Consider the following 17,089-nt stretch of genomic DNA (forward strand, 5'->3'; position numbering starts at 1 on the left):
GAAATTTCCTCAACTTGATAAAGATCATCTACAAAATCTTAGAGCTAACATCATAACGGTGAGACCCTCAAGCATTGCCACTAAGAGCAAGAAGAAGGCAAGATGTCTTCTTTCACCGCTCCTTTTCGAACATCAAAGTGCAACAAGATGTAAGAAAAAAGGAAATACAGTTGACCTTTGAATAATGTGGGAATTGGGGTGCCCACTTTTGACTCTCCAAATTCTTAACTACTAATTGTCTACTGTTGACCAGAAGTCTTAGTGATGATATAAACAGTTAACATGTATTTTGTATGTTACATGTATTATAGGCTATTTTTTTATTAAGGTATCATTGATAGATAATCTTAGGAAGGTTTCACATAAACAGCATTGTGGTTATTACATTCACCTGTATTATCAAGTCCTACACACACACCCCATTGCAGTCACTGTCCATCAGGGTAGTAAGACACTCTAGAGTCACTACTTGTCTTCTCTGTGTTATACTGATAGGCTGTATTCTAAAATAAAGTAAGCTAGAGAAAATTTTTTTTCAAATTGTCACAACCCTCCAAAAAGTTTTCCAATATGTTACTTGAAAAAAATCATGTAAGTGGACCTGCATGGTTCAAACCCATGTTGTTCAGGGGCCAACTGTAAAAGGTACACAGATTAGGAAGGAGGAAATATAACTGTTCACAGATAACAGTTCATCTATGAGAAAAATGTGAAAGAATTGACAAAACTTTTGGAACTAAACAATTACAGCAAAATTGTAGGATAGAAAGTTGGTATACAGAAGTCAATCACTTTCCTATACACCAGCAATGAACAAGTAGAATTTGAAATAAAAAACACAATGCCATTTACATTAGCAACTCCCAAAACAAAATACTTAGGTGTAAATCTAAATATGTCCAAGATCTATATGAGGAAAACTACAAAAATTATGATCAAAATAAGTGGAGAGAGTCCATGTTCATGGATAGGAGGGCTCAGCATTGTCAGAATAACAACTTGATTTATATATTCACTGCAGTCCCAGTCAGAATCTTGGCAAGTTATTTTGTGGATATTGATAAACTGATTTTAAAGCTTATATGTATAAGCAAAAGATCCAAAGTAGCCCACACAGTATTAAATGAGAAGAACAAAGCTAGAGGATTCATGCCTCCAGACTTCAAGACTTAGTATAAAGTTATAATAATTGAGACATTGTGGGATTGGTGAAACAATAAGGAAATGGATCATTGGAACAGAATAGCCCAGAAACAGATTCACATAAATATAGCCAACCAATCTTTGACAAGGGATCAAAGGCAGTGCAATGTAGCAAAGATTCTTTTCAAAAAAAGGTACTGGAACAAGTGGATGTCCACATGCAAAAAAATGAATCCAGACACACTTTACATCCTTCACAAAAATTCACTCAAAATAGATCACAGACACTATTGTAAAACACAAAACTGCAAAACTCCTAGAAGATTGCACAGAAAACCTCAGTGAGTTCAGGTGTGGCAGTTCCTTTTTAGTGGATCAAAGACATGACACAGGAAAGAAATAAGGAATAAGGGAGACTTCATTTGAATTAAAAACTTCTTTGTGAAAGACAATGTCAAGAGAGTGAGAAGACAAGCCCCACACTGGGAGAAAATATTTGCAAAAGACTCATCTGATAAAGGTCTATTATCCAAAATAACTCCTGAAATTCAACAATAAGAATATAACCCAGTATGGTCCATTATTAAGTGTGAATTAGAGCTTCTAAAATACTTGGAAAAATAAATAAATACAACTTAAAAATCATTTTCAACAAAAGGATTATTCTCAAGGAATTTGTAAATATAACAGACAAAGTTTTTTTAAAAAAAAGCTTTATGTGTAAGAAAATCTGTTGACAATGATTACTATGGGATGACTGAATGCAGTGTTGTCTTTTTCTGGAGATTTTTCAAATCCAGATTTAGATACTTTCTAGGATGTCTGGTTTGGTTTTTTTTGATACCAGGGAGTCTATTCTGTCCCCTAGTTTTTAGTAGCACATTTTAATTATAAATATCATTTCCTCTTTCAGGTTCAGTATCTAGATCATGGATTCACTGAGAAGATCCCACAGTGCCATCTTTACCCTATTTTGCTATATCCCGAGATACCCCAGTTTTGTATTCCTTGTCAACTCTATAATACCATACCTGTGAGTAAACAGTAATTTGTGGGGTGATTAATTTTAAAGGTTTTTAGCTATAATTTTCTAGAACTTAGAAGGTAAAATGAAATCCCTTTCAGTTGCAGTGAAAGTAGTAAAATACTTAGAAATAAACTAAATAAGGCAGCTAAAGATGCTTTGTGGAGAAAACTACAAATTTACACTGAAGGATATAAAAAACAACTGAATAAATGAAGAGTCATAATGCCTTCATAGACTGGAAGATGTAAGATTGCAAAAATTTAGTTACTCCTTCAAGTAAAATTTCAACAATTTGGAACCTGGTAATCAATAGAATGGTATATTTATTAATGCTTGCTGCATAACAAATTAAGCTAAAACTTAATAGTGTAAATCAACAATAAACTTTTTTTCTCTAGTAGTTACTGTGGCTCGGGTTGGAGCAGCTCAGCCCAGGGGCTTTTTCTCAGGGTCACTAGCGATGCTGCTGTCAAGGCGTCCACCAGAAATGGGATCGAGATGACTGGCCTCTGAGTGGCTCTCACGTGGCTTTGGCAGGCAGCTGAGGCTCCTTGTGGGCTGTTGGCAGGAGGCCCCAGTTGTTTGCCATATGAACCTCTTAACGTAAAACATAACAGTCACAGCTCCTTGGTAAAAACATACTGTAGGCATTATCCTAGCACTATGTTGGCATATTAGTCTTTTAAAAAAAATTTTATGATGCTTTGTTTTTAATGTAGGTTTATATTTTTTAAGCATAAGATGCTTTAATTGAGTATTGTGGGGAGGGGCTCAAATTGTTAGTTTATTCAGATCATTTTTATAATATACTCATGATATTCTCTGAAAACTATGTTTTGTACTACTGTCTAGTGTTATCTGTTTATGACTACTTTTGTATATCTTCATTTGCTTCCTGCTCTGTCTTATTTTGTGAAAGTATGAAAGAATCTGAATTTATTAATCCCAAATAGGTTGGGAATGTTTGGCAACCAGATGCAATAGAACTCCTTCAGGAACTGCTTTCAAAGAGAGAGGTGGAAATTCACATTGTGGTAATTTATATTTAAAGCATATATTTAAATGATTTAAGTATTTGCCATGAAGTGTTATAGGAAACATAGTTTGAGGGATATTTTTTATGTTGAGTAGTGTTCCTATGGGATCATAAATTCAGGGAAGAAAATAGTTACAGAAAATAGTTACTGCTTTGATGCCTAATTTTCAGCAAGTTCCCGAGAACTTTCATAAGCTTTAAAGTCAATACGTTTGAAGGTTCTTTGTTAACAGTTTATTTTAATACAGAGAGCAGTATTGAAGAATTGGAGAGGTATCTAAATACATGTACTAGTTTCTAGGATGGCACTGTTCATGTAGCACTGTGGTAAGTGCAGGTAATCTCTGTCCTCAAAGACCTTATCTAGTTAGTGGAACAGCTAGATACAAGACAGAACCCTAAAATGTGCACACTGCAAAGTAACACACTGAGAGCCAAGTGACTGGTAAACAGAGCCAGTGTATTAGGAACTTAGACACAGGGAGAATCGAGGTAGCCCTTGAAGAAGAGATGGTGAAGTCCTCCTGACCGTGGAAACGGAGCGCACGAGTAGGCAGAGAGACAGAAGCAGGTGTGACATGTTTTCAGGAAAGAGTGTATAACTGGCTAGAATAATAGAGGTTTTGTGAGGACAAGTGGTTTGTGAACAGGACTTAAGAGAGGTAGAGTTGCTCAGTGGGAACCCCCTGGAGGTTTCTGAGCAATGAGGTAATAAGATTAATCTGTAGCCATATTTGAGCATCCCAGTAGAAAAATACAGACTGTAAGGAAAGTATTTCTGTCTGAAAGGTGATGATGGGATGCTAAAGATCCCAAAAGGGCCACAGACCCTCTGAAAAAGTAGAGATGTTTTAAGGTTGCTGTGTTAGTGCCAAGAGCCTCTCTCTGGTTGCTCAGTTGCTGTGTAAGGTCATGGGAGCAAGGTAGAGATCAAAATGTCTTCGTTTATCAAAGTAGCTTTCTCTGCTGCTTAGCTTAACCCAGGACAGTTTGTAGTATACCAGAGGCTGCCATGTGCACACCATGCAGCACTTATTGCCATACCAAACCTTCCCTGAATGCGCTTCTCTGACCTTTTATACTACTAAGAAATACTGAGTGCCTCACATGTGCTGGGCTCTAGGCCAGTGTTGTAGCAATGAACTGAATAGTCAGGAATTCCTGCCTTCAGTGAGCTTCCATTTAGTGATGGCAAAAAAATTAAAAACATAGAATATATGGTATATTATTAGATAGCAGTAAGTGTTAGGAAACAATGAACTGGGAAGGGCTAATAGGGTGGGGTAGAGTAGACGAGGAGGAGCATTTTAAATTACAGTGCTCAGGAAAGACCTCACTGCAAAGATGAGATTTGAGTAAAGACTTTAAAATGGCGAGAGGACACTGTGCAGCTACCGGGAGAACGGTGCGGAGAACTCGAAAGCTGGGCCGAAGAAATGACACAGAAAACTTGGAAATGGGGAGAGTTGGGGAGCTTCAGCTGTCATCTGGCACAGGCAGCCTTTTGAGGGGTTGAGCAAAGGAGTACCATGGTCTGACCTTACTTCCAGTATTTTCATTCTACTGCACTGGTAAAAACTGGATAGTAGAAAAAGAAAGCAGCAGGGAGATCTGATGGAAGGCAATACAACTCAGTAACTCAATAGAGATATGAGTTCAAACTAAGGTGGCAGCAAGTGGAAATGATGAGAAGTGATCATCTTATTAGCTGTATACACAGCTGGTAAGTATAGCGCAGTACCTAATAATTATGAATGGACTTAGGAGTTTGAAAGCCATTATCATAACTCCTTATAGATGGTTACTAATTTCTTCTGATTCCTACAAGTTTTGGATTTTTAATGAAACTATTTCTTTACCCCTGAACATACCTTTTCCTTCTCCTTCTACTTTTATAAGTTACTAGTATCATCTTAAGGTAATGTGTAGTAAATTATTTCCTAGTAACTAGAAATCTCTCTGCCTTATGGAAACCTAAATATATTTTACATGAACCATAGTAGAATTAATTATACCTCAAAACCTGCCCAAATACCAGGAAGTAAATTTTATGAAATGAGTCACCAGTCAAACCAGTAATAATGTGATTGTCAAAAATGTAATTTCATATTTGGTGATTATAAAATTTTAATCTTCAAACTTTGTTTTTATAGTAATAATCTTCTTTATTGAACTTAAATAGGAATTACCTAACAATCCATGGGGGAAATTATCTATTCATCTCTATTTTGATGGAATGTCACTTTCTTATTTTATGGCACACCATAAGTATTGTACTTCTGAACATTCTGAAGAGATAGTGAAAGAAGTAAGTGAACTGTTTTCTATTTTCTATAAAAATTTAAACTATAGAAAAACATTCTCAATAAAATGTCATATTTTATTTTACACCTCAAGTCTTAATGGTTCTACATTTCTGATATGTTAAGACAGTCTAGAGAATTTGTAAATTCTTTACTGAGAAAGCAATACACTATATCATGCTTTATAAATTTCCTAACCAACACTTATAATTGCATTAAGATTCAATTAATATTTGTTTACCTTCAAACTTATTGAAAAGCCCATATGTTATCCAATGTTATTCAAGAATAGAAATGTGAATTATAAAATCTTAGAATTCCACTGCCAGAAAAGGACTCTCTTCCCATAAAATGTGTTTTCCTTTTATTTGACATTAAAACAGTTCCCCAATTTTGCCTTATTATAGGAAACTCATAACGAGATTTTAAGCACCTTTTCCAGTTGCCTGGTGCTTCTGTTTTTAATATTTTAAAAAACATAGTTAGCCTATTATAAATATGATTTCACATTGCTAGTTGCCATAAATATAGAAATAGGGTATCGTAAATAATATTAATATTGTATATAGCAAGGTATATTTATCTCCAAACTTTCACTTGTTATGTTTTTAAATATTTATTACATGGCCAACGTTGTGTTCAGTTCAGTATAGAAAATTACTTTCTTTTCTCAAACAGAAATTACGATACTACTTCGTACATGTGATCCTCACTGCTAGCTTTTCCTTTTGAGCAGAGGGGTGTATGTGTGTGCCCCATGTGTTTGCATAAAAGGTGTCCCATCTATTTAATTGATTTTATAAAGACTACTTTGTCTCTTCCAGTTGTACTCTTCAGTGTGAACATTTAAAAGGAAAAGCTCCCACAGCTCCTACTCTCTTAAAAAAACTAATTACCATTGGTGTGCTTTTAGCATAATTTTGAGGATTCTTATTGTTGCAATATTAAGATAACTCAGAACATTAGATTTTCCCATAAGTAACCTGAAATAACTAAGTCATGCCAATAAGGACTTGCATGTGTTTTTTTGTGAGAAATGTGAAAAGAACCTTAAAACTATTATATGTAATTAAAGGTGGTTTTATTCATTAATAATACTATATTATTTCAGAAACCAACAGATTACAAAAAGTATGAGGAGGAAAGTTGGGAAATAAGGTTTGAGGTAAGTTTCAATCCAAATATTTTGGAAACTTTGGACACTTCAATATAAAGATCTAATACAAGATCAGAAAGAAAGCATTTTCTCTCATAACAGCTTTATTGAGATACAGTTTACATACCATAAAATTACCTTTCTAAGTATACAGTTCAGTGGTTTTCAGCATATTCACAGAGTTGTGCAATCATCACAGCTACTTAATTCAATAACAATTTTATCACCCCAAGCAGAAACTACATACCAACAGCAGTCACTTCCCATTCTCCCCTCCCCCAGTTTCCTGAAAACCACTCATCTTCTGTCTGTATGGATTTGCCTATTTTGGACATTTTATATAACTGGGACCATATAATACATAGCCCTTTATGACTGGATTCTTTCACTGGCAAGTTTTCAAGGTTCATTCATGTTACAGTATGTGTCCTTTTCATTGCTAAATAGTCTTCCGTTGTGTGGCTGTACCACATTGTGTTCATTCACCAGTTGATGGACTGGTGGGTTGTTTTCACTGTTTTGCCATTGTGAATAAAACTGAATATTCATGTACAAGTTTTTATATGGATGTCTATTTTAACTTCTCTTGGGTTATGACACAGAGTGAAACTACTGAGGCATGGTAACTGTTTACCATTTTAAGGAGCTACAAGACTGTTTTCAAAGGGGTTGCACCATTTTACTTTCATACTAGGAATGAGTGAATTTCCATTTTCCTCAAATCCTCACCAGCATTTGTTATGTGATTTTTTTTTCCCAGCCATTTTAGAATAGGTGTAAAATAGTATCTCTTTGTGATTTTTGATTTGTATTTCCCTAATGATGAGCATCTTTTCATGTGTTCTTTGGCTATTTGTATATTTTCTTTGGAGAAATCTCTGTTCAAATCCTCTTCTGAGGATTTGGCACCAAAAACAAAAGCAATGAAAATTAAAATAAACAACTGAAACTACATCAAACTAAAAACTTCTGCACAGCAAAGGGAATAGTCACAAAATAAAAAGGCAACCCTACAAAATGGGAGGAAATATTTGTAAATCATGTATCTGGTAAGGCATTAATATCCAAAATATATAAAGAATTCATACGACTCAACAGCAAAAAAAAAAATCTGATTTAAAAAATCAGCAGAGGAATTGAATAAACATTTTTCCAAAGAAGACATATATCTATCCAGCAGGTATGTAAAAAGGTGCTCAGTATCACTAATCATCAAGAAAATGCAAATCAAAAACACCATGAGATACCACCTTACACCTGTTAGAATGAGTGTTACTCAAAAGACAGGAGATAGTAAGTGCTGGTGAGGATGTGGAGAAAAGGGAGCCCTTGCGCACTGTTGGTGGGATTGTAAACTAGTACAGCCACTGTGGAAAACAGTATGGAGGTCTCTCAAAAAATTTTGAAGTAGAACTATCATATGATCCAGCAGTTTCACCTATGGGTATATATCCGAAGGAAATGAAATCACCATCTTGAAAAGATATCTGCACCCCCATGTTCATTCCAGCATTATTTACAATATCAAAGAGGTGAAAAAAACTGTCCATTGATGGATGAATGTATACAGATGTTTGTGTGTGTCAACACATGGAATATTCAGCCTTAGAAAAGGAAATCCTGCCATTTGTAACAACATGGATAGACCTCGAAGGCATTATACTAAGTGAAATAAGTCAGAGAAAAACAAATACTGTATGACCTTACTAATATGTGGAATGTAAACAAAACTGAGCACAGATTGGTGATTGCCAGGGTAAGGAGTTGGGGGTGGGTAGGAGAAAAGGGTGAAGGCAGTCAAAAGGTACACACTTCCAATCATAAGTAAGTCCTGGGGATATAATGTATCACATGGTGACTATGCATAACAACACAGTATTGTATATTTGAAAGTTGCTAAGAGAGTAGATCTTGAATGTTCACATCAGAACTATATGTAACACATCTGCAACTATAAAAGGTGATAAAGCGTGTCAATTACATTTCAGTAAAACTAGAATCAATAGAAAATGAAAATAAAAAAGAATGAAAAAAGTCTATTGCCCATTTTTAGTTGTGTTGTGTTTTTATTATTGAGTTGTCAGAGTTCTTTATATATTCTGAATGCAAGTCCCTGACTAAATACATGATTTACAGATATGTCTCCCATTCTGTGGGTTGTCTTTTCATTTTCTTGGTGGTGTCTTTGGAAGCACCAAAATTTTTAATCTTGATGAAGTCCAATATATATTTTTTCTTTCTCACTTGTGCTTTTTGGTGCAGGAAGTAAGAGTTTTAATAAGTAAAAGGTTGATCATCTAGTAGAATTTCATTCTTATGGTTATAAAAATAGCATGTTTATTGTAAAGTGCTTTGTAACAAATCAATAAAATTCAACAATGGGTAGTCACTTTTTGCTGAACTCTACTAAGTAGTTCAAATACACTTTGTTTTGTTTTGCCACCAGTTTGGAAATGTTAAATAGTAGTAATAAATTAATCTACAAATTTGCATGTGATACTTTTACTTTTTATGCTAATTCCCATATTAAAGAACGTTTTGAAACTTTCTAAAAGAAAAACCACCCCCATTTTAGTATAGCTTTGCTTTTAACAACCACTAACTGCTGTGATCCTCTTGGGAATCACAGAACTACTTCTTGTGCTTTTATAAAGTTTGAGAGCACACTTTTATGATGACTTTCACTTTTTGGCTTTTCATATATCAGTTTAGTTTTTATAATGAAATATGTACTTATTCTAAAAATAAATGAAATACTACAGAAATGTGAAAAGGAAGAAAGTCCCCCCCCATCCTACACCTCAGACACCCCTGTCCCCATAAGCAGTGGCTCTTACTGGAAACTATTTGTTAGTCATTTTCCCAGAATTCTCTGTGTATATGTAAATATGTACAAACAAATAAACATTCCTATATGGGTTCCTTTGCACAAATTCTAGCTGGGGGGACAAAAATACTAAAGATCTTCACTCATCACATTTTGGTCATACTGAAAATCCTTTTGTGGTATTCTGTATCTAAGAGAGCTTGCTTTCTGCTAATTGAAAATATTGTCAGTGTAATGAATTTTGATAATGTGGATTTCTTTAATAGTCATTCTGAAATTTGCATTTATTTGTGGTGTTTTAGGAATTGCTTTTGTCTGAAACGGAGACTCCTCTTTTACCACCTTATTTGCCTTCATCTCTGCCTCCCCCAAGAGAACTCTATGCTGTTCAAGTTAAACATGTCATCTCACCTGATGAAGTATGTAATCTAAATGATAAGTTGTTGCTTAAAAACATAATAAACAATTTTGGTCTTTAACTGTAGGATTGGCTCTCCACATTTCCATCTTCCTGATTTTAAATAATTGAAAATTAGTGACCTGTTTTGCCCACCCTGTAATTTCCTCTTCAGACATTTGTTAATAAGGCAAGTATTGTTAATAAGGCACGGCTGGGTTCCCGGTGTTTGTTTCTTTGTTATGTTTATATAAGGTATTTGTATTTTTAAGCTGGAACTATTTCTACCTATGAAATTTTGAACAGCTCATTCCCCTATCCTCTTCCCACACTGAACTGTAGATGCTCTTCACCCCACTCTTTTTCCATTTATCACCTGACACACTGTGCTGCTTTGTCTGCTTCTTCTGCCAGGATGCAACTTTGTCTATTTTGATCATTAATGTGTTCCCAGAACCTGGAATACTGCCTGATGCATAGCAGGCACTCAATAAATATTGGTTGAATGAATAAGCGCACTAAAGGAAATTCAGTTATGTGTCCTTGGCTAACAAGAAAGAAAGAAATGACAAATTAAGTAGTACCAGCATTTCCTTCAGCTGTTTTACACAGTAAACCATTCTTGCAGAGGCAGGAGTAGACTTTGCTCTGTAATTTCATTAGAAGAGTAGTGCAATTCTTAATATTTTGCTGTGTAACAAATTACCCCAAGCTTAGCAGCCTGAAACAACACACGTGAGATTCAGGAATCCAGGGGCTGCTTAGTTAAGTACTGGCTCAGGATCTCTCAAGAAGTTGCAATCAAGATGTTGGGGTGGGGGAGGGCTCTGCAGACTTCCAAAAAGACTCCCATGGGGTATCCCCTAGAGTGCTTAGATCCATGACGTGGGCCTCTCAGTTGGCCTCATAAACGGCTGCATATTTTCCTGATCACATAGGCTCATATAGCAATATAGAGCACAGCCAAGAGAGGCCACAGGTCTGGTGATCTGATCTCAGCAGCCACATATTGGTACTTCTGTCCCTTGGCACAAAGACCAACTCGGGTTGATGTGGGAAAGGAATTCTGCAAGGGGTCATAGGAGCGGCATTGGCAGCTGTAACACCTCCGCGTGATTTTAGCTGACTGCCTCTATAATTTTTTTGTCTATATAAATGAATACTAAAAATTACAGAATTTTAACCATTTTCCTTCCCTTCCCCCCACTTAGGTGTACATTTGCCTTGATTCTGTAGAAAACTATAATCTGTTCAGCCAGCGCAGTGACACAGACGACAGTGGGGTTGGCTGGGACTCTGAGAGCCTGGAGGAAGCCCTGCAGCGGTTTAATAAGGACGTGGAGACATTCCGTCTGACCGACTTTAGGACAGGTAGACTGCCGTGTTTTGAGTAAAGTGGTGCTCGTATTAACTGTTGCTTTGTGCTAATGGCTCATGAATTTGGGTTATTTCTAATGTTGATTGGCATTTTATCACACTATATGCATTGTCTCTTTTCCTACTTCTGGGTAAGTGAACTTAGAGAAGGTAAGGAACTGCATTGGGGTGCTCTCACTGTCCAAAACTCAGGCTGCACTGGAACACTGACTGTATAAAAGGGATTTTTCCTAGCTTGAGGTTTTGCCACTAGCACAAAATATCAGAGTTGTCCTTCAAACCTAAATGACAGTAATTTTAATTACAAGCCACCCAAACTGATAATTTTGGAGTGGGGGCAGGGGAGCCGTGATAGTGTCATGTCAGGATAGGCCAAATCCTGTTATCCTTTTTTCTTTCTAATCTGTTCTTACCCATGTTTACGATTATACTGTGAGGAAGATGCGCCTAGTTACTGGTGTTGACAATCCCTGAAAACCAAGATTGGCATCTGTACATTCTTCTCAGTACGTGATATATAGAGATGTATTTATTCTTGGTTTTGTACATATCAGAGGATATGCTAATGCAAAGGAAAACATCAGCCTCATGTCTTATGTGACTTTACTCAGTGAGATCTTAATTAGTTGTGTCCCATGCTTGGGTGACATCGCTGTTCCCTCTGCCTGGAACACTTACCCCAGACTGCATAGCAGTGTGGGTCTCTGCTCAGCTGTCCCACTGCATGTCTTCCCTGAACCCCCTCCCTAAAGTGGCAAGCCTGCCACCTTCCCCTGCCCCATTATTCTCCATCTCTCCTACTCTCCTTTTAAAGCTGCACTGTGAACAGAAACACTTTGTACTGCTGTGTCACCAGCCATTAGAAGGGCACCTTACACAAGTAGGTGCTCATAAATATTTGTTGAATGAGTGAAAGAATAAATTCACCATGATTTTCTCTTTTTGTAAACTCAGATTTATAGTCTGGAAGGAAAAATTCCCCATTGTAATATGTCTCAAGGGAAGTCACAAAATCTGTGCATGATGGAATAATTCATGAAACTATACATATATTATTTGTGCTTTTTTCTGCAGGTATTTTTTCAATAAAGGTTTATCAGTGTGCATATGCACAAGTTGATTCATAGACAAGCGACTACTAAAGAGTTGTTTTGTGGGTTAAACTTACATTGACACATAACAACCAGGTTTTTTTTTTACATTCTATTTTGAGATGAAACTTCAGCCATGTTTTTAAGGCTGGAAGTGGTAAAAGTTGGAAGGGACTGTTAACAGTGATTCCATCAGTTGTTACAGAACAGCTCTATTAGATGAGATTCTTACTGTTCTACTGATAACCTCTATATACTTAAGAAGTTGTTTACAACTCCTTAATAAAAATTGTTTGAAATAAGAAATCTTTGTACATTAGGAGTTATGTAGTATTTAAATACCACTTGCCCACAACTACATGTTTCATGTAGAGGAGAACAGAACAGAACATAAAGAGGGGAGTGGCAGTAGAACAAGATAGGAATCTCAAGTATATTGCATCTACTCTGAAATAATAAAGTGTATGAAGGAAATTACATACTATACTAATTTTTCCAGAATTTTACTTTAGCCTAGCACTCATTAGCAAGTTTTTTTACTGAACAGTTGCTTGTACCAGGTACAATGTTAGGAATACAAACTACAGGTCTGCACATGAGAATTATTGGGCTAGCAGAAAAGGGACTTGCAAACCATGTACAGTATGAGCACACCAGCTTATGTTAAAGTGTGTGCTTATATAATGCCTTAGGGTCACAGAACAGTCATCAGGAGTAGTCGGGGCTTTACAAAGTTCGTGTTGGAGCTGATCTTTGAAAGAGTAGATGTTTATCATAAAAAGGGCACAGGGGGACATTCTGAATATGGGGAACAGCCATGAACTAAAGTCGGTGCTCAAGTAATTCAGTAACACATTGAGGATATGTGATAGGAAATTGTTGGGGTTATACTGTGAACAATTCTGTAACTTGTAGTGCTAAGGGCTTGGTAGCACAGACAGGATGCTATTGAAGACTTTTTAAGCAAGAGAATAACTGAATTCATAAAATTTAACTAAAAATTTTCTAGATAATGGATTAGAGGACAAAATTGCAAGCAGGAATAGCAGAAACCATTTTATTATCCTTTGCGGAAGATGACAGCCCGAGTGGAGAGATTGGGAGAGTCTAAGGAGGGGGGTCAGTAGAACTAGAACTGGAGTGGGTAAGTGCCTTGCTTCAGAGCTGAATTCTTAGGAAAAACTAGGTCTATGAATTATAAACAGAAAAAAGAGCAGAATGGCCAAATGTTGAGAGTTTAATTCTGAATGATGGGTATGTGGTACTTACGTTTTCTTCATACTGTTCTGTATTTTTAAGAAAATAAAAGGCAATATGATTTTTCCCTTTTTCTGTCTTTCCAGAAATGCCTTGCCTTGCAGAATATGTTGATGGCTTATGGTATAGAGCAAAGATTGTTTCCATTAAAGAATTTAATCCTCTAACTGTCCTGGTACAATTTGTTGACTACGGATCAACTGAAAAGCTGACAATAAACAGGTCAAAAAAAAATTTAGTTGAACTAGTATTCTTAGGGTTTTTAGCAATTAGAAAGATTTTGCCTCTTTTAAAAGGAAAAAAGGCTAAAGCTGTTTATGTAATAGGGTTTTTTTAATCTGAAAGTTTCTTTGTGGTAAAATATATACAAAATTTACCGCTTTAGCCATTTTTAAGTATGCAGTTAACTGGCATTAACGGTGTTGTGCAACCATTGCCACTGTCCATTTTCAGGACTTTGTTATCATCCCAAACAGAAATTCTGCCCTCATTAAATAGTGACATCCCATTCCCTCTCCCTGCCCCTGGCAGCCTTTGTTCTGTCCCTGTGAATCTGCCTGGTTTTGGTACCTCATGTAAGTAGTCATAAAATATTTGTCCTTTTGTGTCTGATTTGTTAGAATATTTTTAGGGTTCATCCAATTATAACATATCAGAACTTCATTATTTTTATGGCTCAATATGCCATTGTATGTATATACCAAATTTTGTTTATTCATGTTGATAGACACTTGGGTTGTTTCCATCTTTTTGCTATTTTGAATAAAGCTGCCATAACATTGATGTGCAGGTAGCTATTTGAGTCCCTGGGTTCAGTTGTTGGGGTGTATATACATCTAGGAGTGGAATTACTGGATCGTAGGGTCATTCTATGTTTAACTTTTTGAAGAACTGCCAAACTTTTCCACAGCAGCTGTACCATTGTACACCCTACCAGCAATGCTCAAGGGTTCCATTTTTTCCATGTCCTTGCCATCGCTTTTGATTTTTTTTGTACTTAAAAAAAAATTGTGGGTAGACGTGTCCTGAAATTTCCCATCTTAACAGATTTTAAATGTACAGCTAAGTGGCGTTAACTATACACTGTTGTGTCACCAGTCTTCAGAACTCTTTTCATTTTGCAAAACTGAAATTGTACCCATTAAACAATTTACCATTCCCCCTCATATAGCCCCTGGCAACCACCGTTCTATGTTCTGTCTGTGATTTGACTGTTACAGGTATCTCATGTAAGTAGAATCCTAACAGTATTGTTTGTCCCTTTGTGACTGGCTTACTTCATATTGCGTAGTGTCCTACAGGTTCATCCATTTTGTAGCACAGGTCTAATTTCCTTCCTTTTCCATGTAGTAGATACCACATTGTGTTTATACACTTACCCATTTGATTCTGCCTTTTGCTGTTGTAATGCTGTGATGAACATGGGTGTCCAGATATTTCTTTGTCATCTTTCAGTTCTTTTGGGCAGGGTCATAGTTCACTGTAGTTTTACCATTTGGAGGAACAACAAAACAGTTTCCACAGTGGCTGTACCATTTTCATTCCCACCAAGTGCGGGAGGGTCTGGTCTCTATCCTCACCAGTCCGTGTTTTCTTACAGTAGCTGCCCTAGTGGATGTGAGGTCCTATCTCTTTGTGGCCTCCTTTTATTTCCCTAGTGATCAATGATGTCGAGAATCTTTTCATGTGCCTATTGGCCCTATCTTCTCTGGAGAAATGTGTATTTTCTTTCATTCTAAAGGCGGCCTTTTTACTCTGTTGACTGTATCCTTTGCAGTTTTTAATTTTGATGTAGTCCAGTTTTTTTCTTCCATTGCCATGATTTTGGTATCAAATCCAAGAAATCATTGCCAAATCCACTATCATAAACTTTTCCCTAGGTTTTGCAGTTTTAGCTATTAGAGAGAACTTAAATTGTGATATTCTTAACATTTTAACCATTTCTTTTAACAGACTGTGTCAAATTCCTCTTCACCTTATGCAGTATCCAGCCCGAGCCATAAAGGTTCTCTTGGCAGGGTTTAAACCTCCTTTAAGAGATTCAGGAAAGACAAGAATACCATATTGTCCCCAGTGGAGCATGGAAGCATTGTGGGCCATGATAGACTGTCTTCAGGGAAAACAACTTTATGCTTCTTCCATGGTGAGTGCATCTTAATTAGCCAAAATAACTTTAGAAGCCATTTTGAGGGTATTAACTTTCTAAAGTGCTTTCTACCTGTGCAAACATGCTTTAACTAAAGCTTCTATAAACTATAGGATTAATTTTAAGGCTTGTTAAAATAATGTCTTAATGTTTTCAAAACACTGTTAGCCCTTCAAGGACTTATCAGTGATGTAATGAGTAAGATAAAAATTATTAAGATGAGGATCCTGTAATCAAAGAACTTACAAGTTAATGAGGGAAACCAGTAATTAATGAGGCAGGATGAAGTACTTACAAGAGAACTTGGCAGGGGCTGGGGTGGGAGGTGTGGGGAGGGACAAGGAGGAATGATTTTTTCCATCTGGAAAGATCAGGATATGGTGTTTGAGCTCCTTAGTAGCCACTCAAGTGAGTAATTCAGGCATTTACTGAAGCGGGACAGGAAAGTGACATTAAGCTGTAATCTAAAAGTAGAAAAGACCAGAATGGGAGTTCTGGTCAAAGTCATAGAAAGCCTTGAATTTTACTAACTTTGATTTAATGCAGTAGAACCTATATCAAAAGGTTCAAGTAAGTCCCTGGTTTCACTTGTTCAAAGACAGGTAATTGCAGGGACAAGCTTTTTCATTAATTGTATTAGAGGGATCTCTTTAAAAAAAACAAAAATAGGTTCAAATAAGAACTCTAGATAGTGTTTAGTATAAATATACTTTTCTTTAGAGGCTTAGCATATCACAAAGGGATAGCCCACTGGCAATATCTAGCCTGCACCTACGTTTTACTTAATGCACAGTGTTTTAAAATTGGAAAATTTTACTAAAAGAATGTGTTTATGACTTCTGGTTAACCTCCCTTCCAAATTTAGGCATAAAGATATAAATGCTTTATATGTAGAATATAAATGAATTTTAACAGGAATGGTAGTGTTAAAATCCATTAGCCTAATCTAGGAAAACTGCAGGGAGGAGTTAACATTTTAAATAAAGTATAAGAATGGGAAGAATGGGATTTAGATCATCACAAATACCTTTTGAAATTAGAGTATAAATTGTAAATAAACTTAAAGAGAATGCCTTTTCCCTCCTATGTGACGGAGGCCAGATGTAGAAGAGAAAGTAAAGATGTTGTTGTGTTTTAATTTTAGGCTCAGGCACCAGAACAAATAGTGACATTATATGAAGATAAACAGCATCCCGTTCATATGTCCTTAGTAGAAATGGGGCTCGCAGACCGAGATGAATGACGTAAGTGTCCCGACTGCTTGTTCGCCAGTACAGGCAGCGCAGGGCGTGTGTGGCTTACAGCCAGGATCAGTGCTGAACTGCCCAT

General features: G+C 36.3%; 1 protein-coding gene across 7 annotated transcripts in view; it reads left to right on the forward strand.

The window, feature by feature from the left end:
• The window catches only part of RNF17 (ring finger protein 17), a 111,787-nt gene that overhangs the window by 85,825 nt on the left and 8,873 nt on the right, over positions 1–17,089 (forward strand). For 5 of the 7 annotated variants that reach the window (XM_017656924.3, XM_017656923.3, XM_073222544.1 and 2 more), the window contains 9 exons: positions 2,057–2,176; positions 3,124–3,204; positions 5,389–5,514; positions 6,621–6,674; positions 9,795–9,911; positions 11,101–11,260; positions 13,701–13,836; positions 15,568–15,757; positions 16,905–17,004. In XM_017656924.3, the coding sequence (XP_017512413.3) occupies positions 2,057–2,176; positions 3,124–3,204; positions 5,389–5,514; positions 6,621–6,674; positions 9,795–9,911; positions 11,101–11,260; positions 13,701–13,836; positions 15,568–15,757; positions 16,905–17,003 (1,083 nt within the window). In that variant the 3' untranslated portion in view covers position 17,004. Of the gene's footprint in view, positions 1–2,056; positions 2,177–3,123; positions 3,205–5,388; positions 5,515–6,620; positions 6,675–9,794; positions 9,912–9,977; positions 11,076–11,100; positions 11,261–13,700; positions 13,837–15,567; positions 15,758–16,904; positions 17,011–17,089 lie in introns of those variants that run through there. The other 2 variants (XR_012125456.1, XM_017656927.3) reach the window with 2 other exon arrangements.

The sequence above is a fragment of the Manis javanica genome, chromosome 1 (assembly GCF_040802235.1).
Source record: "Manis javanica isolate MJ-LG chromosome 1, MJ_LKY, whole genome shotgun sequence".
NCBI lineage: Eukaryota > Metazoa > Chordata > Mammalia > Pholidota > Manidae > Manis > Manis javanica.